Source organism: Pristiophorus japonicus, chromosome 21 (genome assembly GCF_044704955.1).
Source record: "Pristiophorus japonicus isolate sPriJap1 chromosome 21, sPriJap1.hap1, whole genome shotgun sequence".
NCBI classification, from domain to species: domain Eukaryota; kingdom Metazoa; phylum Chordata; class Chondrichthyes; family Pristiophoridae; genus Pristiophorus; species Pristiophorus japonicus.
The window spans coordinates 8,249,124-8,275,227 of NC_091997.1; the positions used below are offsets into that span (position 1 = coordinate 8,249,124).

The 26,104-nt window shown below is 47.4% G+C and overlaps 1 protein-coding gene across 3 annotated transcripts in view; it reads left to right on the top strand.

The window, feature by feature from the left end:
- The window catches only part of psme3 (proteasome activator subunit 3), a 59,340-nt gene that overhangs the window by 23,830 nt on the left and 9,406 nt on the right, over positions 1 to 26,104 (top strand). For all 3 annotated transcript variants that reach the window (XR_011588217.1, XM_070864355.1, XM_070864354.1), the window contains exons 5-10: positions 363 to 411; positions 14,400 to 14,512; positions 18,892 to 18,960; positions 20,445 to 20,512; positions 22,496 to 22,550; positions 25,948 to 26,034. Coding sequence is in view for 2 of the 3 variants with exons in the window: in XM_070864355.1 (XP_070720456.1) it covers positions 363 to 411; positions 14,400 to 14,512; positions 18,892 to 18,960; positions 20,445 to 20,512; positions 22,496 to 22,550; positions 25,948 to 26,034 (441 nt within the window). In the remaining variant the exon portion in view is untranslated. The remainder of the gene's footprint in view (positions 1 to 362; positions 412 to 14,399; positions 14,513 to 18,891; positions 18,961 to 20,444; positions 20,513 to 22,495; positions 22,551 to 25,947; positions 26,035 to 26,104) is intronic.

The following is a 26,104-nucleotide window of genomic DNA, read 5'->3' on the forward strand; positions in this document are numbered from 1 at the left end:
CCAGCAGGGCCCAGATGGCAAAAACTTCTCCCCAGAGCACAGACTTTTCCCGGGTGGTAATTTTCCCACCCCGCCTCTGTTTTCGCCACAAACGGCAAAACCAAAAATCCAACCCAATAATCCTCTCCATTTATAATCTGCTTTGTGCTCATCTCAGTTAACTTTAACTGTTCTATTTCTCCACTCACTTTTTGTTTCCTTGTATTTAAAAAGTATTTCTACTTGGCCTTTTAGATTATTTTGGCATTTGCTTTAGGTCCCCGTGGCTTTGGAAAGTCTTTACTTTTGTTCTTTAGTTACACTTTCTATTTAAATCCTTCTCAGATTTTGGAGTTTGATTTTAAATATTTCTTTAATTTCAGCGCAACATTAAGAAGAGAAAACTGGAAGATGGTGAAGGTAATTGCCCAGGTACGGAAAACTTGCATGTAACGGGGTTTTTTGGTCAAAGATTTGTCGCCCATCTTGCTGGTGGTTCAGCTTTCTTTTGATAAGCCACTTGTTACAACAATGACAAACAACAGAGCAATTTCCTGGTCCCAGTGACCAGAGGAAATAAAAAATATTTCCTTGAGCGAGTTCCTCAAGCATCCACTTGCTGTCTTCCCCCACCCTGAAAATATAAGGATCAGCTCCTACATTATTCTACAGGCATTTTTTGCTCATGTAAGCTTGATCTTAAAATAATTTGATTTAATTTTTTTTTGTCAGCTATTCTAAAGTAAAGAGATAAATGTATGTGCACAAGCGAGTGTGTGTGTGTGTCGATAAGGTGGTGTATAATGAGGATTTTTTCCCACGTGCAATGTATGTTTATTGCTTCCTTCTTTAGAGGTTGTTAAATGGTAGCTTATCCGCGTACATTGACGGGTGTAAACACCTCAAGCTGCCCATAAACCCAATGGTGTCGCAATTGGCCCTCCGCCCCCAATAGGGCACACTTATTTACCGGGGCGGTGATTAGAGCGATTTTGCCGTCTTTTTCAGTTTGTGTCGGGGCGGTGTTTCGGGTGGGAGTGGGGTGGAAGGTGGACGGTGTGATGAGTGCCGTGTTGACGCATCACCATGTCCTTCCCCCCCCCACCCCTGCAGTTAAAGGGCTGCTGCGAGCTCTGCAGCCACTTTAATGATGCTCACTGGGCCACCAGGGAGTGCTTCGGCTGGGCCGGGGGGTGGGGGGGGGGGGTTGCTGCCGGGCTGCTTGTTGGCGGCCCGGTCGAACCCCGTGGCCACCATTGTCGGGCTGACTTTGGAGTCGGCCGACAATTAAAATAAAATGGCAGCCGGGGCGGTGCGCCCTCCCCTTTAAGGGCGGAAGTGCCCTCCCCTTTAAGGGCGGAAGTGCCCTCCCCTTTAAGGGCGGAAGTGCCCTCCCCTTTAAGGGCGGAAGTGCCCTCCCCTTTAAGGGCGGAAGTGCCCTCCCCTTTAAGGGCAGAAGTGCCGCCCAGCCACTGGCCGCTCCCCGCCGGGATAAGCTGTTGGGGGCGGCGGCCACTCCCCTCCCGTGAGGCAGTTTCCCTCGCGGGGCGTGAAGGGGAATGCCGCTGGGCGGTGAGGTGCCGGTGTGTGGCCAACGGGGCTGGAACATGGACCGGGCAGTCACCACCTCCACCGGGAAAAGTGACGAGGGCAATGTCCCGATTGTTGGCCCCTCTGCCTCGACTGAGCGGTAACTCCTTTCCCACCCCATTGCTCTACGGTGGGGGGGGGGGCAATTTCAGCCCCAATATGTAAATTCAGTGCCCAAAAAAGACCGCTTACCGCCGGAACGCAGCAGCAGCCAGGCGGCAGAGTCGAGCGGCCGCCCAGATCCAGCCCAATGGCTGCCGCTGGCAAAATTCAGCTCGGGGATTTTTCTGCCGGTCCCCACTTCCGCCCCTCCGCCCCCGACCGGTCCTTAGCGCGCGATCAAAGCCCATCCCCTGCACCTCCAGCCAAATTCAGCTGTAAAAATCCTCGATCCGCCGAGTGGTGCCCCTCCCCCCCCCCCCCCCCCCCAACCCACCCACCGACAGCTTTTTCTGTCGCTGCACCTTGTCTTCTGTGTATGGGACTTGTCTACGCGGCGGCCATTAAAGGCGAGGGCCCACTGCCGTGGCCGGCATTTTATTTTTTTCGCCGGCCGACTTCCAGATCGGCCGTGCAGTTGTGCCCCCCACCCCCCCCCCCCCCCCAGGGTTAGGTCTGGCTGCCAACCACTTTAAAAAGAAAAAAAACCGACAGGGCTGAATTTCTCCGAAGACGCCACCTCACCTGACACGGCAGAGAAATCACTTCATAAGCGGAAGGTGCGACCTGTTTCGGGCGGGGTGAATCTCGGCCCCATTGTGCCTTCATTTACTTGCTGAGTGTCGGGGTCATCCTAGCTGGATTGGTACAAATGTTATGGGCTCGAATTTCGCTGACTTTGCGACCGGGTTTTCGCCGCGATTTGACCCTCCGCGACGGAAACCCGGTGGGGGCGGGGTCTTCCGCGTACCGCCGGGGAGTGGCGCGCCAACGTGCAACACCCGAAATAGCGTTTGCGATCGATGTTGGTGCTCTCGGGACCCGTATTCTGCGCCCAGAATACCGAGCGGGTAAAATCTGTGGTGCAGCCCTGCCAGCAGAGGTATGTATGAAGACCTGCCCAAAAAAGGTAAGTTAAAGTTTTTATTTTTGAATTCTTTTTCAGTGATTTAGTAGGTAAGGGTTTTGTGAATGTTTTTTGCAATTTTCTTTTTGTTGTTTTTCCCCCCCCCCCCCTCCTTCCCAAGATGTCTCTCGCAACTCTATCGACCCTGGACTAAAGTTGCCAAAATTCGCGGTTTACGCAGCGAATCCTCGCGCAACGCCGATTGTTTTTTTACCGCTGCGCAAATTAAAGGCCGAAAAGCGGGCCTAAAAACGGTAGCGAAGCGAAAATGGTAATTTTTGGCGTCAAACCACCGTTTCCGCTGAAAACCGAAATTCTAGCCCTGTGTGTTTTAACACTAGAGGATCCTACATTTCTCTTTGGACCTTAAACCTGATTATATTCTGGTCACTGCTCCTAAGATGCTCACCCACATTCAGCTCCTTTCTCCCCATGTAGGTATACCAACATATTGTTCGAGGAAGGAGCCCCGAATGCATTTTAGGAATCCTAATCTTCTTTTCTTCCATTTACTCTCTCCCTGTCCTAATCAATTGGGTGGGTTAAAATTTCCGAGTATTTTGTTGTTGCTCATCTCCCTGATCTGTCTACAGATTTCTTCCATTTCCCGCCCAAAATTAGGGGTATGTAGTACAACCCCACTATTACAACAATCCCTTTTTATCCATAACATTATTGACTCTGACTGAACCTTATTTAATTGTGTACATCAGTCCTCTCTAACGCATATTCCCTCCTTCACCAATATTGCCACTCCTCCTTACATCTATAAAAATATAATAACCATTATTTATTTTCTGCTCCCGCCTAGTTTACAGCCAAGTTTCTGCGAGCTTTATTAAGTCCATATCTTACTATGACACAATTGCTTCTAATTTTCTGTTTATTTGCCACACTTTGGGCATTATAATACATGTGCAGATACTTTATCTTTTTGATGCATATTTAACACTATTTGTCCACACTAACAGCCGTCCTTTATCTTAGTCTTTCCTCTACTATAACTGATTGATCTGAGTTTTCTCCTTTTACTTCCTTCTACGTGCTATACCTTTTGCTAAATTCTTTTCAGTTTGAGATATTAACCTCATCTATTTCTACCTTCTCTGCATGCTCTTGATTGCTTTTATTTCTCCTCCCTGCCGCCTTAGTTTAAATTACTTCACTTTCCTATTCATCTGTTTTGCCAGTACTTCTGTTCAAATGTAGTTCATCCTTCCAGAATAACTTCCATCTTCCTCAGAGCTAGTGCTAATGTCCCATAAAACAGAAACCCTCTACTTAACACCCAAAAAAAAGTCTTGCATTTATATAGTGCCTTTCACAAGCACCGGAAGTCTCAAAGCACTTTACAGCCAATGAAGTACTTTTGGAGTGTAGTCACTGTTGTAATGTGGGAAACGCAGCAGCTAATGAGCGCACAAGCAAGCTCCCACCAACAGCAATGTGATAATGACCGGATAATCTGTTTTTGTTATGTTGATTGAGGGATAAATATTGGCCAGGGCACCGGGGATAACTCCCCTGCTCCTCTTCAAAATAGTGCCATGGGATCTTTTACATCCACTGAGAGAGCAGACGGGGCCTCGGTTTAACGTCTCATCCGAAAGACGGCCCTCCAACAGTGCAGCACTCCCTCAGCACTGGACTGGAGTGTCAGCCTGGATTTTTTTTTTTTTTGGCTCCAGTTCCTGGAGTGGGACTTGAACCCACAACCTTCTGACTCTGAGCCGCTGTGCTACCCACTGAGCCACAGCTGACAGCAACCCTTTGAGTTCCCTATTCTCGCTGGGGAAATAACCTGCAGATTGCCACCCTTGGAGCTTCCTGTCGTACAATGATTCTAAGTAGCATTTGTTTAACTTAAGGACCTCTTAAGGTCACGTGGTTTTCTGACCTTATTTTGGTTGAGCAATCTTTACGAATGATGTTGGCCTGTGGGACAATATTCATTCTACTGTTGGCAGTATTTTGGTCCAAATAATTCTGTAATCTTTTCCATTTGTTTAAACATTCATGGCCTTATTAAGCAGACTGCAGCCTCAGAACATTAAACCTCCAGTCAAAGGGATTTATTTCTCCTTTTCTCCCGCGATGGTGGCGGCAGTTACTTGCATATGGTTCATAGAAACATAGAAATCTACAGCGCAGAAGGAGGCCATTTCGGCCCATCGTGGCCACAACGGTTGACAAAAGAGCCGCACGGCCCTTGGTCAGCAGCCCTAAAGGGGAATGCTTGCCTTTATTGGCCGAGGCATAGAATATAAGAGCAGGGAGGTTATGCTTAAATTGTATAATACTTTGGTTAGGCCACAGTACTCTAGCTGTGGCCTAACCAAAGTATTCTACAATTTAAGCATAACCTCCCTGCTCTTATATTCTATGCCTCGGCCAATAAAGGCAAGCATTCCGTATGCCTTCTTAACCACCTTATCCACCTGGCCTGCTACTTTCAGGGATCTGTGGACAAGCACTCCAAGGTCCCTTTGTTCCTCTACACTATTAAGTGGCTTAATGTGTAAACCCTTTCCTTATTAGCCCTCCCAAAGTGCATCACCTCACACTTCTCTGAATTAAATTCCATTTGCCACTGCTCTGCCCACCTGACCAGTAGATTGATATGCTCCTGCAGCCCACGACTTTCCTCTTCATTATCAACCACACAGCCAATTTTAGTGTCGTCTGCAAACTTCTTAATCATACTCCCTATATTCAAATCTAAATTGTTGATATATACCACAAAAAAGCAAGGGATCCACTCCTGAGCCCTGCGGAACCCCACTGGAAACATCGTTCCAGTCACAAAAACATCCCATCAATCATTACCCTTTGCTTCCTACCTCCAAGCCAATTTTGGATCCAACTTGCCACTTTGCCCTGTATCCCATGGGCTTTAACCTTCGTGAGCAATAGCTGCCCTCCACTAATTGGCCATTCTGTGCGTGGACATATGTAGGCAAGCTGGTCAAATGTGGTGGGCTTCTTTTCATGTGATGCCCACACAGCCAAGTGTCGCAACATGACTCACTGAATTGCAATCGGAAATGAAAAGACTGGACAAATCCCCATTTTAGTCTAAAGACGCTCCTGTCACCCCAACGGTTTCTGAAAAATCCAGGTTACAAATCATTTGTGATTTCCAAAAAGAGAATGAGTGAATAAATAACTAGCCTCCTGAGTGTACACTAATGCGGTTGAGGAAAATGGTAGAGTTTCCAAGAACCAGCCTGGGAAAGCAATGGGAATGTGTTTAAATTGTTTAAAGGTGTGTGAATGTGAAATATTTCCCCTTGTTAAAAGAGGGCAGGACATCTTCGTGTGAGGCCATATTTTAATATCGGTTGCATAATTCAGACTTTCAAGCTGTGAAGCTGTTTTGTACAAACATCTTGACATGTTTGTACAGCCATTGTATGCTGATTACTTTTTGGAGAGAAAGTTTTCTTTCTGTCTCCAACATTATTTGGCAAAGTCTGTTTTGACCTTGGCCTCTGAGCTCCTGATGTTTCTTGTCTGAATATATACAAATCCCCTGGGAGGACAGACACACCAATGTTAGCGTCCTCAACCAGACCAACATCCCCAGCATTGAAGCACTGACCACACTTGATCAGCTCCACTGGGCAGGCCACATAGTTTGCATGCCAGACACGAGACTCCCAAAGCAAGCGCTCTACTCGGAACTCCTTCGCGGCAAACGAGCCAAAGGTGGGCAGAGGAAACGTTACAAGGACACCCTCAAAGCCTCCTTGATAAAAGTGCAACATCCCCACCGACACCTGGGAGTCCCTGGTCAAAGACCACCCTAAGTGGAGGAAGTGCATCCGGGAGGGTAGCTGAGCACCTCAAATCTCATCGCCAAAAGCATGCAGAAATCAAGTGCAGGCAGCAGAAGGAGCGTGCGGCAAACCTGTCCCACCCACCCCTTACCCTCGACGACTATCTGTCCCACCTGTGACGGGGACTGTGGCTCTCGTATTGGACTGTTCAGCCACCTAAGGACTCATTTTAAGAATGGAAGCAAGTCTTCCTCGATTCTGAGGGACTGCCTATGATGCTGATGAATATATATGGCTTGTTTATACAATCATTTTAACACAAAGACATTGAATTATATGCATTACCGCTCCTTGAACCAGAATGTAACTTAGCGGGAAAATTGCACTTTCCAGTTGTGTACTATTGACATCTCCCTCAGGAAAATGTAAGCAAAAAAATATGCACTGAGCCAAACAAGATGATAGGAATAAAAACCAAAAATGCTGGAAATGCTCAGCAGGTCGGGAAGCATCTGTAAAGAGAGAAACCGAGTTAACATTTCAGGTTGATGACCTTTCATTATCTATTCATTGGGAAGAGTGACCAAAATCTTGGGTCGACGAGGTGGGTTTTAAGGTCACCGTCATAAAGGAGGTCATTTGTGACTTTGGTTTCAGTGCTGTGGCAGAGATGGAAACCTGGCGGAGAGATCCAAACAGAGTTGTGGGCACGTTTTTATAAAGTCCTGTCCCCTCAGTACAGATTCACACGAGGCATGTAGTGAAGTCAAGGTCACTCTGGACCTGCACCTTTATTTCACAGCTCTGGAATGCTGCACTTGCCTGAGACTTGTCCTTACATACTTGTCTCTTGCAAGTGCACCCCTGGTGGTAAGGTATGCTGGTGGTTACAAGTCATATCTTATTACAGTCATGTATAGAATGTTAGGATACAGTTATATATAATAATGTAAGATACATGACATCACCCTCCCCCAAGGTCTTATTGTCTTTATAGGTTCAGTCTCTCAGGTGGTCTATGCTCTCGCATGGAGCTTCTGAGTTGTGGTTCAGTTGTTTGACTTGGTGTCTGTTTTTCTTTGGGTGTGGTTGCTGGTATCTCGCCTGGGCTGTGTTTCGATTGGTGTGATTGTTGTTGACTCGCCTGGGCTGTCTGTTGGGATTGCCCTTTCCTCAGGTTGTTCCCTCTGTCTGTCCACCAGGTGTGGTGCGAGTTCCACATTGCAGTCTGCCTCTGGTTCCGCAGTGTTGTTGGTAAATCTGCTTTTGACTTGGTCTACATGCCTCCGGCAGGTTTTGCCATTGTCCATTTGTACTACCCCTTCCTTGCCCGTTACTGTCCCTGCAAGCCATTTGGGACCCCTGCCATTGTTTAGTACAAACACTTTGTCCCCTATCTCATTCCATCTCCCCCTCGAATTTCTGTCATGGTACTCAGTCAGCTTACGGCACTTTGCCTCAACGATTTCGTGCATGTCTGGGAGGATTAATGAGAGCCTTGTTTTTAAAATCCTTTTCATCAACAGTTGCGCTGGGGGGATCCCAGTCAATGAGTGCGGGCGAGGTCTGTATGCCAGCAGCAGTCTCGACAGGCGACCCTGCAGCGTGGGACCTTGGATTTTAAGCATGCCTTGTTTAATGATTTGCACTGCTCTCTCCGCCTGGCTGTTGGAGGCCGGCTTGAACGGTGCCGTCTTGACATGATTTATGCCGTGGTCAATTATAAAGTCTTGGAATTCTGCGCTGGTGAAGCACGGACCATTATCACTGACCAATATGTCAGGGATTCCGTGCATTGCAAACATGGTTGCGAGGCTCTCCACAGTAGTGGAGGTTGTGCTCGAGTTTAAAATGGTGCATTCGATCCACTTTGAAAATGCATCTACAACTACGAGGAACATTTTGCCCATGAATGGGCCCGCATAGTCTACGTGCACCCGCGACCACGGTTTGGTAGGCCAGTGCCAGGGGCTCAGTGGAGCCTCCCTGGGGGCATTGCTGAGTTAGGCACAAATGGTGCACTTTCGGACGCAGAGCTCCAGGTCCGCGTCAATACCAGGCCACCAGACGTGGGATCTGGCTATGGCCTTCATGAGAACGATCCCCGGGTGCTCGCGGTTGAGCTCCCGGACAAATGCCCCTCTGCCTCGCAGAGGCATAACTACTCGGCTGCCCCACATCAGGCAGTCTGCTTGTAGTGATAGCTCATGCATGCGCCTGTGAAAGGGTTTTAATTCCTCGGGGCAGGCATCGCGAGCCTCTGCCCAGTCACCAGTTAGAACACATCTTTTTACTAAGGATAACGTGGGGTCGCTGGCCGTCCAGGCTCTGATTTGGCAAGCTGTCATGGGCGAACCTGTGGACTCAAAGACATTGATTGCCATGACTGTCTCACAGTCCTGTTCGTCAGACCCTTCCGTGGTCGCCAGGGGTAGCCTGCTGAGCGCGTCGGCACAGTTGTCTGTGCCTTATGGTATAGTCGTAGGACGCCAACATGAGTGCCCACCGTTGAATTCGCGGCAAGGCGTTGCCGTTTATTGCCTTGCTCTCGGATAGGAGGGACGTGAGGGGCTTGTGGTCGGTTTCTAACGCGAACTTGGCCCCGAAAAGGTATTGGTGCATCTTTTTGACACCGTACACGCACGCGAGCGCCTCCTTCTCTACCAGTCCGTACCGCGCCCCGCGAAAGTGACCTGGAGGCATAAGCTATGGGTTGGAATTTGCCCGCACTATTGACATGTTGCAAAACGCACCCGACCCCATACGCTGACGCATCGCATGTGAGAACTAGCTTTTTACCTGGGTCAAAGAAAGTCAAAACGCTGTTGGAACACAGAAGGTTGCGTACCTTATTGAAGGCACGTTCCTAGGCGTCCCCCCAAAACCAATCGCACCCCTTCCTGAGTAGCACATGGAAAGGCTCCAGCAGCGTGCTTAAGTTCTGCATAAAGTTCCCAAAGTAATTGAGTAGCCCGAGAAAGGCGCGCAGTTCTGAGACATTCCGGGGCCTGGGTGCCAGGCGAATTGCTTCTGTTTTGGACTCTCTTGTTAAGCGGATTCCATCAGCGGCAATCCTTCTGCCCAAAAATTCAACCTCGGGTACGAGAAACAGGCACTTGGATTTCTTGACTCATAGGCCTACCCGATCCAACCGCTTTAGTACTTCCTCCAAATTACAGAGATGGGAGTCGCTGTCCCTGCCCGTGATAAGTATGTCATCTTGAAATACAACCGTCCCCAGGATGGACTTGAGCAGACTCTCCATGTTGCGCTGGAAAATGGCAGCTGCCGACCTGATGCCGAATGGGCATCGATTGTACATGAAAAGGCCTCGATGTGTGTTGATGGTGGTGAGTAGCTTGGATTCCTCGGTCAATTCTTGCGTCATATACGCAGATGTGAGGTCTAATTTTGAGAAAAGTTTACCTCCAGCCAATGTGGCAAATAAGTCCTCCGCTCTGGGCAGCGGGTACAGGTCCTGTAGGGAGACTCTGTTTATGGTAGATTTGTAGTCCCCACAGATTCGCACGGATCCATCAGGCTTCATGACTGGGACGATGGGACTTGCCCAGTCGCTAAATTCCACAGGTGATATAATGCCTTCCCGCAGAAACCTGTCTAGTTCGTGTTCAATCTTTTCCCTCATCACATAGGGTACAGCTCTGGCCTTGTGATGGACCGGTCTAGCATCCTGTGTGATGTAGATTTTGACTTTGGCCCCTTTGAAAGTGCCCACACCTGGCTGAAAGAGATGTTCAAATCGCTTTATAACTGTTGAGCAGGAAGTCCGTTCATCTAATGACATGGCATGGACATCATCCCATTTCCAGTTTAGTTTTGCCAGCCAGCTTCTCCCCAGCAGTACTGGGGGGTCTCTGGGGACAATCCACAGGGGAAGTCTGTTTACTGTCCCTTTGTGTGTGACAGAGAGCATGGCGCTGCCGAGGACTGGTACGATTTCTTTGGTATAGGTCCTTAGTGTGGTGTCGACCCTTGTGAGTTTTGGTCTGTCTCTTTTATGCGGCCACAGTTGTTCAAATTGTTGAACGCCCATGAGAGATTGACTCGCTTCCGTATCCAGCTCCATGTTGACAGATATCCCGTTGAGTAGGACCCTCATCATTATAGGAGGCGTCCTGTTGTAGGAGCAGCGGCCATTGATCGTGTTGACCCGGTGTCCCGGGTACTGTCCCCACCATCTTCTGGTCCGCTTTCCGACCCATTCGATTCGTATACCAGCCGAGCTGCCGTTTTTTTGCACATGCGGGCCAAATGCCCTGTATATTCACAATATCTGCAAACAGCCTGCTGAAATCGACATCCCCTTGCCGTGTGCTCACCCCCACACCTCCAGCACAGACCTGTTCCACTGTTCAAAGAGTTTCCAAAGAATGAGCTGCGTCTGGCTGATCTCTCTTGAGCTTCTCTCAGTTTGTAGTTGATTGCTCGCATTGTGGGTTGATGAGGTGTGAACGGCCGTTCCTGTGGCCCTTGATGGCTTCTGCCTGCTGTCGAGAGCCTGTTCTCCCGGTTTTGTCTGTGTGTGGGGGTAGCAGCTTGTTTAGTGCTGTGAACTTCTTGTTCCAATATTTCGTTAGTTGTCGTACCTGCATTGTAAATCAACCTCGTTTCTTCTTCCCCTACCAAGAATGTCTGTGCAACCAGTACTGCTGCCTCTGAGGTCAGATTCTTGGTCTCTATGAGCTTTCGGAATATGCCTGCATGGCCTATTCCTTCAATGAAAAAGTCTCTCAGCATTTCTCTCGTCAGTTCATCAGAGAACTCACATAAACTAGCCAACCTCCGAAGTTCCGCCACGAAGTCAGGTATGCTCTGGCCCACACAGCGTCTGTAGTTGTAGAACCTGTGTCTGGCCATGTGTAGGCTGCTCGCTGGCTTCAGGTGGTCTCTTACCAGTGTGCTCAATTCTTCAAACGACTTGCTTGCTGATTTCTCGGGCGCCAACAGATCCTTCATTAAAGCGTATGTTTTCGAGCTTACAGCAGGTCAAGAGATGGGCTCTTCTCTTGTCTGCCTTACCGTCGCCTAACCAGTCTTTGGTTACAAAGCTTTGCTGGAGCCTTTCTATAAAGTCCTCCCAATTGTCTCCCGCATTGTACTTTTCATCTGATCCGTTGTTCGCCATTCTGTGGATTCTGTAATCCCGTAACCCGTCGCCACTGTAAAGTCCTGTCCCCTCAGTACAGATTCACACGAGGCATGTAGTGAAGTCAAGGTCACTCTGGACCTGCACCTTTATTTCACAGCTCTGGAATGCTGCACTTGCCTGAGACCTGCCCTTATATACCTGTCTCTTGCAAGTGCACCCCTGGTGGTAAGGTATGTGCTGGTGGTTACAAGTCATATCTTATTACAGTCATGTATAGAATGTTAGGATACAGTTATATATAATAATATAAGATACATGACCGCTTTTATCTCTGCCACCGGGAGTTGAATGAAAATCAGATTGATTGGACGCCAAGCTCCTCTTTCAGGCAGTTGCAAGATCCCCATGTGGAAAGGCATTTGGGCAAATGACTCAGTTCCTAATGGGCTCCAGTACAAACTACAGGACTACCCATAATTTCTGACAAATTGACAATCTCTCTCAATAAAACCCCAAGAGAAGTGAGTTTTGGAGGCGAAAGCTTTTCTGATGGAGTCGACAGCACTCTTGTAAACATACAGGGGCCAAGTTTTGGCCTGAGTTCCTTTTTTTTTTGGAGCAACTGGTTTAGAATGGAGTATCTTAGAAATTTGAATTCTCGGCATTTAGTTTGCTCCAGTTCTAGTCAGTTGGAACAGTTTCACTTTGGAACAGAATTTTTTTCCAAAAGGGGGCGCGTCCGGCCACTTACGCCTGTTTTCAAAGTTTAGGCAGTGAAAACTTACTCCAAGCTAACTTAGAATGGAGTAAGTGAAGATTTTTGTACGTTCGAAAAAATCTTGTCTACACTTTAGAAAATCAGGCGTAGGGAATGGTGGGGGGGGGGGCTAGGGTTTAAAGGGAAGTTTACAAACATTAAACACTTCAGTTTTACAAATAAAGAGCCATCATCAATAATAAATACATCAATAAATAAACCAATAAATCAATCAAAAAATATTAATAAAAAATAAAAAAATAATAAAAAATCAATAAATAAAACATTTTCTACTTACCGACTGCAACACCGGGAGCCCCCCAACAGCTTGCTGGGACGCCCCCACCCCCCCACAGTGTGTCTCTGACAGTGTCTCTATCTCTCTGTCTGTCTGTGTTTCTGACAGCGAGGGGAGGGGGAGAAGAGGTGGGGAGGGGAGGGGGAATGGGAGAAGAAGGGAGGGAGGGAGAGCGGATGTCGGGAGGGAGGGAAGCAAGGAGAGAGGAGGGAGGGAGGGGAGGGAGGGAAGGAAGGAAGGAGAGAGTGGGGTGGGGAGGGGAGGGAGAGAAGGAGGCTCAACAGCCGGGCCCAAGACCTCGGGCTGGATTGACAGGTAGGTGGCGTCGTGTCTTGCGGGGTGGGGGGGGGAGGAGAGAGAGTCGCGGAGGTCCTGGGGTGGGGGGGAGAGAGAGAGAGTGTCGTGGAGTGGGGGGGGCTGGGTGGGAGAGAGAGAGTGTCGTGTGTGGGGGGGGGGGAGGGAGGGGGAGAGAGAGAGAGAGAGAGAGAGAGAGAGAGAGAGAGAGAGAGAGAGAGAGAGAGAGAGAGAGAGTGTCGTGCGGGGGGGGGGAGAGAGAGAGAGTGTCGTGTGGGGGGGGAGAGAGAGAGAGAGAGAGAGAGAGTCGTTGGGGGGGGTGGGTGGGAGAGAGAGAGTGTCGTGGGGGGGTGGGAGAGAGAGAGTGTCGTGTGGGGGGGGGGGGGGGGTGGGGAGAGAGTGTCGCGGAGGTCCGGGGGGGGGGGGGTGGAGAGGAGAGAAAGTCGCTGGGGGGGTCAAGTTGGGTCGGGTGGGAGGAGCTTTATCCATGCAGCCCCAGTGAGGCCATTCGGCCAGGGGCTGCGTGCTTCGGGCCCCTCCCACAGTTTCGGGCGCCTGGAGCTACTGCACATGCGCGCCCACTGTAGCGTGCATGTGCAGAGGTCCCGGCACTGTTTTCAGCGCAGGGACATGGCTCCGCCCCCCACAGCTCGTGCTGCGCCGCGCCCATCTCCAGAGGACCTGTGGGGAGCTGGAGAATAAGTACGTTTTTTTTAGGCGCACTTTCTGACGCGAATGGCGCAGCCCAAAACTTGGGTCCACAGCATCTGGACAGAGCTGAGGAAGCCTTGCTTTGGAACAGGTGTTTGGTGCATCTCACTAGGGAGTATTTTCTGGTGGAAGCCAGAAAATTGTTTCGTTTCCTAATATTATTATCCCTTGCCTTGACTGAGAACAACAGAAGCGTTGTCAAAAAATAGACGATTTTTTAAAACAATGAATGAATGTGAGTGAGCGTGCAGGAGAAAAACTGAGAAATGTGACCGGATATATGATTGGAGTGTGTCACTGAAAGTTCAAGTACTTTATATTGCATAATAGTACTATTTGACTGTCCATTTAGGGTGTAATTTTCTCAGAAATTACACGTTTTTGTTTTTGGCCACCTTGTCTGTCGCTGCGCAATCTATACGGAAGTTCATCCAAAGTTGCTCCCGGTTGGGGATTACTCACGCGTACTTTGCGATTCCGACTACAGATTAAAACTAATTGCTGCAACTCTCAACTTAAAAATGCAAAATGCTGGAATCATTCAGTAAATCTGTCAGGTGACACACTGTTGATGTTTCTGACATCGGAACTATTCGAGTAAAGATCCAGCACTCAAATGCTTGTTGGATTTATTGTGTACTTCCAGCATTTGCAGCATATTCTGCTTTTACTTTTGGAGCAACAACATTGCGATAATTTTTTTTTAAATGCATTCAACAAAACATTTTTTTAAGATTTAAAAAAAAAAGTGCAAAATGCACCGCAATGATTTTCCTCTACTGGATCTCATGGTCTTGTTAAATTTGCAATTGCAGGTACAAAGGTGTTTGTAATGCCAAATGGAATGCTGAAGAGCAACCAGCAGCTGGTTGAAATGATTGAGAAAATAAAACCAGAAATCAGGACACTTATGGAGAAGTGCAATACAGTAAGTGACCTGTTTTGCAACTCTAACCTTGTGTGCAGCTTGGGGCCCTGTGCAGTTAGCAACCCATTCATTCCAAAATGGGCGGTATGGTGCTGTACTTCTGCAGTTGAGTTCGGATAAGATTCATATATCATATAAGATGCTGAAAGGGGTTGATCAGGTATATGTGAGAGGTTGTTTCCCCTGGCTTGGAGAGGTTAGAACTAGGGGGCAAAGCCTCAGGGTAAGGGGCCACCCATTTAAAACCGAGATGAGGAGGAATTTCTTCTCTGAGGAATTCTGTGGAATTCGCTGCCTCAGAGAGCTGTGGAAGCTGGGACATTGAATAAATTTAAGACGGAGATAGACAGTTTCTTAACCGATAAGGGGTTATGGGGAGCGGGCAGGGAAGTGGACCTGAGTCCATGATCGGATCAGCCATGATCGTGTTACATGGCGGAGCAGGCTCGAGGGGCCGTATGGCCTACTCTTGCTCCTATTTCTTATGTTCTTATACTGACAGGGCAGATGCTGTGGGTGATTCAAATCCCGATACCGACAGGGACAGTGGCTGCAGGGGTGCGGGAGGAAGGATTGAAACCCGGATACCGACTAAGTCCGGTTTTCGGAACATATTTCCAGATTACAGACGTCTACTCCAGCGATCTGCACAATATCCGGTTTTCGGAACATTCCGGTTTTTAAAACTCCAAATTTCGGAGGTTGTACCTGGTATATTCAAGGCTGAGATCGATTTTTGGACTCTAGGTATCAAGGAGTATGGAGATCGGGCAGGAAAGTGGAGTTGAAGTTGAAGATCAGCCATGATCTTATTGAATGGTGGAGCAGGTTCGAGGGGCCTTATGGCCTACTCCTGCTCCTAATTCTTATGTTCTTTGGTGAAACATAAGAAATAGGAGCAGGAGTCGGCCATTTGGCCCCTCGAGCTTGCTCCGCCATTCAATAAGATCACGGCTGATCTGATCCTGGTCTCAACTCGACTTCCCTGCCTGTTCCCCATAACTCTTGACTCCCTTGTCGTTCAAAAATCTGTCTACCTCCATCTTAAAATAGATTCAATGAACGAAGATGGTCACAGCCCCACTCGGACCAACTTGCCACGGCAGTGAGAAATTCCAGCAGTCAGCGACATCCTCTAATGGCCAATCTGTGGAGAAAGCATGTTGCAAACATCCAGAGAAGGGAAAGTAAAAAATACTTTCCCTACCATTTCCTCAGTGGTTCCTTTAAGGACCGCTGTAGAACTGGAAAAACTGCAGAGCTCGCACAGCGTGATCCACCTGGTTTTTCACGTATTTTATAGAATGGTCCTGAAACAGGCGCAGGACTCCTTACATATGAGCCCATAACGTGGCAGAAACTGCCACTCCCCCCTGCAGCCCTCCAACATATATCTGACCTCTAGTGATACAACGCTAAACCGTTACAAATCGGTATACACCAAGTATAATAAAATTGTTCGAATTGTCCTGCCCCCAGCAATTGGAAGTGAATATTTACAGAATTGTTTCACCCATCGCTTCCTGCTCTTCATGCGGACTATCATGACCCAAGTCAGCCGTGTACATCTCCTAAAAACAATGTTCACTGGCACAAGATACTGACAAGGTGATTGACACCCAAGGAATTCTGCCCCAGTGAGGAGTCAACAGCTGCAGGAAGAGAGGGGAGAAAAATAAAAGGGGAACAAGTAAATAGGCCCCACGGTAAATAAAAATGTTGCCAAATGTCCCGTCGGACACGGAGCACCGTGCTCGCTGTACGGATACAGATGGAAAATCAAGGATTCACCACGGAAGGAGCGTGGATGATAGGAGAGCGTGGAGTCCAGAGGAAAGGTTGAAGTTCAGCAGCCTGATGGGTCAGGAGCGCCATTGCTCCCCCTCTCCCCTGCACCCCATCAATTGCACATTGCAGAATATGATGCAAAGATGCTCACCATTGACTATACAGCAAGATGGTCCAGGAGTATTTAAAATCAATAGGGAAGTCTGGGAAGACTGTTCATCTTGAGACCAATTCTGACAGAAAAGAGACGGCCATCACCAGGGGGAGAGGGGAGGGGAGAGGAGAAAGAGAGACAGCTTTTGTGGGGGGGGGCGGTGAGAAAGAGAGATAGCTGGGGGGGGGGGGGAAGCGGGGAGAAAGAGACAGTTTGGGGGGTGGGGGGAAAGAGAGACAGCTTTGGGGAGGTGGGGGAGAGACAGCTCGAAGTGGGGGGGGGGGAAGGGAAGAGAGACAGTTTCGGGGGTGAGGGGGGGGAAGAGAGACAGCTTTGGGGGGGGGGGGGGGAGAGAGAGAGGAGAAGGAGAGAGATGGGGGGTGGGGAGGAGAGAGAGATGGGGGAGGGGAGGAGAGAGAAATTGGGGGGGAAGGAGAGAGAAATGGGGGGGGGAAGGAGAGAGAAATGGGGGGGGAAGGAGAGAGATGGGGGGAAAGGAGAGAGACAGGGGGGGGTGAAGAAGGCAGAGAGGGGGTGGGGGGGAATCGAAGGGGATAGTGGTTCCTCCAATCCAGAAGTCATGACACTGACACTATTCACTTCACACCCAATAAACCTGTTAACAATTAACACACACGCATTTAGTTACAGCTATCAGTGAGGTTGGGTGCATCTGCTTCACATTGTCTATCATTGGTGTGATGTTTGACATCTCCACCTGAGGAAGCCTCCCTGATAAAGTGCAACATCCCCACCGACACCTGGGAGTCCCTGGCCAAAGACCGCCCTAAGTGGAGGAAGTGCCTCCAGGAGAGCGCTGAGCACCTCGAGTCTCATCGCTGAAAGCATGCAGAAAAAGCGTGCGGCAAACCAGTTCCACCCACCCCTTCCCTCAACAACTATCTGTCCCACCTGTGACAGAGTGTGTGGCTCTTGTATTGGACTGTTCAGCCACCTAAGAATTCATTTTACGAGTGGAAGGAAGTCTTCCTCGATTCCGAGGGACTGCCTATGATGATGATGGTGATGTTTGACAAGTTATTTAAAGCTGTTCACTTTCCTACGGGTTACGAGTCTAGGAACAGTGCGGCACAAACAGGAAAGAAGCACACAGCTCGAGAGTGACCTCTTCCCGCGATTACTGTGTGTTGTGGGATTCGATTCTAACTGACCAAAGGATCCAGAACTCCCGAAAAAGAGTCCAGCATTCAAACTATCTAAATCTGAAACAGACCATAATTGAATCAGGCCCTTTTTATTACTAAATTAATTCATCACCTCTGGACATCTTCATCTCGTTAGTATTCATGCACCCGGATGTACTCTTTGAAAAATATTCACAAAACCAAAGCTGGCAGAATTTTCAAAATTGTTGATTCTTCACATTTTAATTTTTTCACTAACTAGAGGGGGGTTTGTGCAAGCAATAGTACAATTGAGATAAAGGATGAAAATAGGACAATTTATCATTAAATGAACTCGCAATCACTCTGACTCCTTTCAGACTGTAACGCGCTCTTTCTAAAATACTGTGGATGGTTGGTATTACGTATTGAAACGTGTAAGATTCTGAGGGGGCTTGACCAGGTAGATGCAGAGAGGATGTTTCCCCTCGTGGGGGAATCTAGAATTAGGGGGCATACTTTCAGAATAAGGCGTCGCCCGTTTAAAGTGGAGATGAGGAGGAATTTCTTCTGAGGGTCATGAATCTTTGGAATTCTCTACCCGAGAGCTGTGGAGGCTGGGTCATTGAATGTATTTAAGGTGGAGATAGACAGATTTTTGAACAATAGGCGAGTTCAGGGTTATGGGGAGCGGACAGGGAAGTGGAGTTGAGGCTAAGATTTTATTGAATGGCGGAGCAGGCTCGAGGAGCCAAATGGCCTACTCCTGCTCCTATTTCTTGCATTCGTAATAGGTTCATTCTTTGATGCTCTTCGTGCTCCCAGTGCAGGTTTTCTTGGGGGGGGGGGGGGCAGCACCCTGTCCTGAGCGATGGTCACCCATCCCCCGCAGCTTGTCGGGCCCCTGGTCATTGCGGGTGGCCAGCTGCAGGCGTCTGGGGGGGTGATGCGAGTGGTCTTGTTGTCGCGGACCCCCTGGAATGTCCCTGCGGACCCCGGTTTGAGAACCACTGGTTCAGAATACTAAAAATGAGCAAAATTCATTAAATTGACTGCAAAAAATCTCACGCCCCAGTCCTTTCCACACTATAATAGAAATCAAAGTCTGTGGTTATTGGCAAATTGTCAGTCAGCAAAGCTAAGAGAACATTTAATTCCTTCCTTTTCCCTCCCATAAGGGATTATTTTGCGGTAGGGCGAGAAAAAAAATCACTACTCCAGATGGGAGAACTTTGCTCTTTTGTGCTGTCTAAATTTCCTGTCAATGTGGGTTGTGCAGCTGTGTAATAACCATTCTTTTGGACTTGCTTTAGGTTAAAATGTGGGTTCAGCTATTGATACCAAGGATAGAAGATGGCAACAACTTTGGTGTTTCTATTCAGGTAATGCCTTTTGTCGTGTGAGTGGTATTTTAGATTTGCACCCACCTATTTTCTGCACCCGTTGCTATTTATTTTGCATTTCGGGATTAGTTTTTCTGCTGATCAAGCTGAGAGATGTCAGCTGGAATCGCAGTGCCTTTCTAGGTTAGCTATACATCCGCATCAAGCACTCTCGACTCGTGCAGTGGGACCAGATGCATGGTAAAATTCCCTGTACTCTGCAATAGTTGCAGCCAAATCAGAGTACCACCTACTCTAGTCCGATTACCCTTCCAGTTGAATCACAGATAGCTTTGTTGTGTGGGATTGCAAATGCGCAAAGGTGCCATTGAGATTGTCCAAACTCGTTTCACGCAAGACCTTTTCTGCTTGCAAAGGGAATGGCCTTCACCTCCGGGCATTCAAACCCTGGTCCCAGATCTGCAAAAGCTGGCCGGTGCTGTACTGCATCATGCGATTGTTTTCTAGACTTTTCCTGGTTTGTCATGCTAAGGAAACAGGGGGCGACAGCAACGTTCCCTCTGAGCCCACAGCCAGCCCTGGACCTGCTTTTTGTTAAAATTCCCTCATACGTGGAACTTTCAATGGGCTGCGGGGCCCTGCACCCAAGAGAAATTCCAGGGAACGTTGGTGATAGAGCAGCTAACCTTGTCGCATATTTTGCAATGTATATATGCATGTGTGCGCATGTGTTACATTTTTAATAGCGCAGTTCCATTTCTGCTGATCATAGCTGGTTGTGACTCCTTGATTTATCGTGACTTCACTTATTACATTATTCATTTATTTTAAGTGCAGAACATTGTAAAAGTTCCACCACAAAGTACTCCCCAGAAACATTAGAAAAACCTTTTATAAAAATTGTTTTTTTAATTCTTAGCTGTTTAAATGTACGAACAGACAGACGAACCCACCATGTTACATTCCAACCCGAGCAGACCGATTGGCTACATATCTGGATCGGACTGACTGACTGACTCTCTCATTTTAACTGGCAACTTTTCTTGCTCTTTGATGCCCAACCTTGGCAGTGAAAGTTAAGTTTAATTATGGCCAGGACACAAGCCCCATGTGGAAAGTCTCACTAAGGCTCCTACGAACTTAAGAATACCATTTTTCATGTTTAAATGTATGTTTTCAAGGAGGGTTACTTCAGATTGAAAGCTCTCTTATCTCTTCTTCCCCTCCCCACCCAACCCCCCCCCCCCCCCCATGCCATAGTTACCCATCAACTTCCACGCCCATATAGTTGTGTTGGAAGTTAAAGGAACAGTGGGGAAGGTAAATGACTAAACCTTCCATTTTGAAATGGAGATTTTCTCTTGGTAAATCAATGGCAACTATGCCTTTAACACAATATTAGATAATCTGAACAAAGATTCAAACTTGGCAAACGGAGTTTAAATGCTTAACACAAAGTTTGCAGCCATAATGTCATAGCACTTGCTAGATCTTTTTGTTTTCCCTCCCCCATACAATTAAAGGAAGAGACTGTGGCAGAACTTCGAACAGTTGAGAGTGAAGCCGCTTCATACTTGGACCAGATCTCCAGGTAAGTGCAGCTTATATTCACTGGAATTTAGAAGAATGAGAGGGGATCTCATAGAAACATAAAATTCTGACAGGATTGGACAGGTTAGATGCAGGAAGAATATTCCCGATGTTGGGGAAGTCCAGAATCAGGGGTCACAGTCTAAGGATAAGGGATAAGCCATTTAGGACCGAGATGAGGAGAAACTTCTTCACCCAGAGAGTGGTGAACCTGTGGAATTCTCTACCACAGAAAGTTGTTGAGGCCAGTTCGTTGGATATATTCAAAAGGGAGTTAGATGTGGCCCTTATGGCTAAAGGGATCAAGGGGTATGGAGAGAAAGCAGGAATGGAGTACTGAGGTGCATGATCAGCCATGATCATATTGAATGGTGGTGCAGGCTCGAAGGGCCGAATGGCCTACTCCTGCACCTATTTTCTATGTTTCTAATCATAGAAATTTACAGCACGGAAGAAGGCCATTTGAGCCCATCGTGTCTGCGCCGGTCAATCAAGAACTATCCAGCCTAATCCCACTTTCCAGCTCTTGGTCCCTAGCCCTGTAGGTTACGGCACTTTAAGTGCACATCCAAGTTCTTTTTAAATTTGGTGAGGGTTTCTGCCTCTACCACCCTTTCAGGCAGTGAGTTCCAGACTCCCACCACCCTCTGGGTGAAGAAATTTTTCCCTCAAATCCCCTCTAAACCTCCCCCCCCAATTACTTTAAATCTATGCCCCCTGTTTGTTGACCCCCGCCCCCCCCCAAGGGAAACCGGTCCTTCCTATCCACTCTATCCAGGCCCCTCATAATTTTATACATCTCAATCCAGTCTCCCCTCAGCTGCCTCTGTTCCAAAGAAAACAGACCCAGCATCTGCAATCTTTCCTCATAGCCAAAATTCTCCAGCCCAGGCAACATTCTTGTAAATCTCCTCAGCACCCTTTCCAGTGCAATCACATCTTTCCTGTAATGTGGTGACCAGAACTGCACACAGTACTCCAGCTGCGGCCTAACTAGTGTTTTATACAGTTCAAGCTTATCAACTCCTTGCCTCGACTAATAAAGGCAAGTATTCCATATGCCACCTTAACCACCTTATCCACCTGGCCTGCTACCTTCAGGGATCTGTGGGCCTGCACCCCAAGCTCCCTTTGTTCCTCTACACTTTTCAGTGTCGTACCATTTAATGTATATTCCCTTGCCTTGTTAGACCTTCGCAAATGCATTACCTCACACTTAGCTGGATTGAATTCCATTTGCCACTGTTCTGCCCACCTGACCAGTACATTGATATCTTCCTGCAGTCCACAGCTTTCTTCTTCATTATCAACCACACAGCTGATTTTAGTGTCATCTGTAAACTTCTTAATCATACCCCCAACATTCAGGTCCAAGTCATTGATATATACCACAAAAAGCAAGGGACCCAGCACTGAGCCCTGCGGAACCCCGCTGGATACCGCCTTCCAGTCACACAAACATCGATTTCCCTTTTGTTTCCTGCCTCTGAGCCAATTTTGCATCCAATGGGCTTTTACTTTCGTGACCAGTCTGCCATTTGCGACCTTATCAAAAGCTTTGCTAAAATCCATATACACTACATCATACCCTCATCAACCCTCCTGGTTATTACCTCCTCTCAAAATTCAATCAAGTTAGTCAGACACGACCTTCCCTTGACAAATCCGTGCTGACTGTCCTTGATTAATCCATATCTTTCCAAATGAAGATCTTGATGCGTTAATCATTATCTGGATTTATCACTTAGTATATTTTAGCTAGAACTTTTCAGAGTACAAATTTCCATAGCTTTGCATGTATTCTGTTTAAAATTTTGACTTTTTGATATATTCAAGCTTCAGAGCAATAGGTGACTATGGTGATGTACCAAGTATAACTGGTATTATCTTTGCGATTCGTGGATGTAAATCATGCTCTGCTTTCTGGATATACAAGCCTTACAAAACCTGATTTAAAACAAACCATGTATTTGTGTCCTTCCAGATACTACATCACAAGAGCAAAATTAGTGTCCAAAGTAGCCAAGTATCCCCATGTGGTAAGTGGAATTAAAACTATTTGCTGCGAAAGTATATTTGTCATCAAAATTAACAATTGGTGCTAGGAAGTGTTATGAAGTACATGCATACCCAGTTAGTTGGTTAGCTAGTTCCCATAACCAAACCCTACAAAATTACAAATTGTTCACATTTTTTTCTAGACTTGTACAAAATCTTTTGATCTCCTAACGCTGGTTATTAAGGGATATGGATTTATTCTATCCTAACATTGGGCTCAGAATTGGCCAGGAGTTGTTCCGTTTTTTTTGGAGCAACTTGATTTTTCTGGAGTATCTAAAAAAAAAAATCCCCATTCTGCATATTCAATTTGTGCCAGTGTAGGTGAGTTAGTTAGGATTTATTTTACTTTTGGTTTTTTTTTCAAAAGGGGGCGTTGCCAGACATCTACACCCGTTTTGGCCATTTAGGCCACTTTGGACAGTCAATAGTTGCTCCAAACTAACTTAGGCCAGCATATGTGGGAAGGGAAGCGGAGAGGACCTTGCAAAGCACTAATCGAAGCACAACAACATTCAAGAAGCATAAAAACATTCAAGAAGAAATAAAAAGTAAAACTTAAGTCCCACCTTCCTATCAAAACTTGGTCCAGGAAGTCAGCGTGCCGGCCGGTGCGGGAGGCCAGTCGGCCGGGGATAGGTGCGGGACGTCGGGGAGAGCACAGGCTGCCAACATCCAAGCAGAAAATGACTTCTAAGATAAGCTGCCAACCTGCGAAAGGAGACCTGGAACCTCTACTTCCACTGGCTGGCTCTCTCGCTCGCTCTGGCTGGCTCGCTCGCTCTGGCTGGCTCTCTCGCTCGCTCTGGCTGGCTCTCTCGCTCGCTCTGGCTGGCTCTCTCGCTCGCTCTGGCTGGCTCTCTCGCTCGCTCTGGCTGGCTCTCTCGCTCGCTCTGGCTGGCTCTCTCGCTCGCTCTGGCTGGCTCTCTCGCTCGCTCTGGCTGGCTCTCTCGCTCGCTCTGGCTGGCTCTCTCGCTCGCTCTGGCTGGCTCTCTCGCTCGCTCTGGCTGGCTCGCTCGCTCGCTCTGACTGGCTCGCTCGCTCGCTCTGACTGGCTCTCTCGCTCGCTCTGACTGGCTCGCTCGCTCGCTCGCTCTGACTCTCTCACTCGCTCTGGCTGGCTCACTGGCGCCCTCTCGCCCTGACTGGCTCACTGGCGCCCTCTCGCCCTGACTGGCGCTCTCTGACTATTCCAACAAATGTAGTTCTAGCCCGGCACATCGTGAGGCCACTCGGCCTGGGATAGGGGCGGCAGCACGCACGCAGGAGTTACTGCGCATGCGTGAAACCTCCAGTACACATGCGCAGAGCTGCCGACACTGTTTTTTGCGCAGGGCCCTAGCTCCGCCCCCTAATAGACCGACCATGCCGCACCAAGCTATGGGAGAGGCCACAGAGCGGCCAGAATCCGGACATATCTTTTTGGTGCCATTTTCAGCCCACAAAGTCGGCGCATTTCTGGTGAGTGTGCCGAAAAAACAGGTGGGCCAATTTTGAGCCCGTTGTGACTGAAATTCATGGAGATCTGTTAAGGAAATAGTGAGAGGAGAAAGGTCCATTTTAATAATGTATATTAAAAGAAATCCACAGTCATGGTAACTAGAATTCAGTGTAATTATACTGTGCAAGAGTGCAAAAAGACAGAAGTCCATCTGTGTAACTTCTTGCAACTTTCTGATCGCAGCCAGTCTGCCTGGGATCCCGAGCGGAAGTTAAATGCCACTTGAATTTAGAAATTTAAGGACTGAATTAAAAGCCTGGGAGCGTGGTACGTGTGTTCTAAAAATAAAATGCATTAATTTTCAAAATACAGGAGATTAAAGGTTTAATTGCTTGTGATCAGAGGCAATTGAATAGTATCTTTAAATTAAACAAGTCATCCTATTGGTCACAAATGCTATATTTAGGGTTACGCATTAGGAAAAGCATTTTGTAAGCTGACATTACTCAGTACTGTTTTTCCTTCTCTTAATTAACTCATTATAAAATCCCAATTAGATAGGAGCTCATTTGTGCGCTGGTTTTGTAAACCTTTTTTGCCTGTTCTACAGCCTGGGTACAAATCTAGCCCGGACTAATTGAGGAGGGATGTTCCGAGCTGAACTGGAATGAGTTAGGACAGTCTCCATTTTGTTCCCGTTGCTGAGAGTCCTCTGCAGTCCCACTCTGGACAGCCACAATGTCCTTCAGGAGTTGGAATTAAATGACATTGTTGGGGCAGACTAAGAAAGTGTACTTCAAATCTAATCCAGGCAGTACCTGCCATGAGTGTTTGATACTGACAAGTGCAAAAGTGATTTTTTTTTAAATCTCAGCACTAAACTCTGCCAGAATTACACAATTCACCAAAAACATTACCACAGGTACTTTGTCCTATTTACATTCATCCCCAACTATATGCTACCATATATATTCCTGAACCACCTGCAATACTTAGTTATTTATTTTCCTTGTGTTGAAGGCTGGTATTTTTACTCTGTGATGGCTGTCTTCAATTTCTCGAATAACAGAGATGGGTAAAGTAATTTTTTTGTAGCAATTTGTCGTCTCTTTTGTCCCCATTTCTCTCAACCATTAACTCCTGTTGGGTTTAGGTTCTTTGCCAGATACCCTCCAGCACCTCCGTCAAAGTCGCCACTCTTCATACGTGAAAGAATAAAAGACTTGGATTTATATAGCGCCTTTTACGACTACTGGACATCTCAAAGTGTTTTACAGTCAATGAAGTACTTTTGGAGTGCAGTCACTGTTGTAATGTGGGAAACACGGCAGCCAATTTGCGCACAAGCAAGCTCCCACAATCAGCAATGTGATAATGACCGGATAATCTGTTTGTTTTTTTTGTTACGTTGATTAAGAGATAAATATTGGCCAGGACACTGGGGCTAACTCTTCTTCGAAATAGTGCCTTGGGATCTTTTACATCCACTTGGGAGAGCAGACGGGGCCTCGGTTTAACGTCTCATCCGAAAGACGGCACCTCCGACAGTATAACTGGAGTGTCGGCCTAGATTTTTGTGCTCATGTCCCTGGAGTGAGACTTGAACCCACAACTTTCTGACTCGGAGGCGATCGTGCGACCCACCGAGCCACAGCTGACTGTCGAACCATCTTTGGCCATTGTTTGAGAAATCCGAGAGTTACAGAAAAAAAAGTAGCAGCCTAAATGCTGACTGTTGATAAGCCATTCACCTATGAGGAGGTGGAGCATCACAGCTGAGCCAAATTCTGTCCTCACTTCTAATCTACAATCACACTTTGTGCTCCGGAGATTGTGGCTGACTTTCTCCTCTATCGCCCAAGAATGCTGCAGTCACTGCAGTGTTGTTAATTGTTTTTTTTAAACTGGAGCAATAATTTACCTGTTTCTGATTTTAGGAAGATTACCGGCGCACGGTGTCTGAAATTGACGAAAAGGAATACATCAGTCTTCGGTTAATTGTTTCAGAACTGAGAAATCAATATGTAAGTATAAATTCAGTCCAGATCTACAATGATCTAATGAAAAATCTTTTCATGTCTCTTTAGTTTTCAG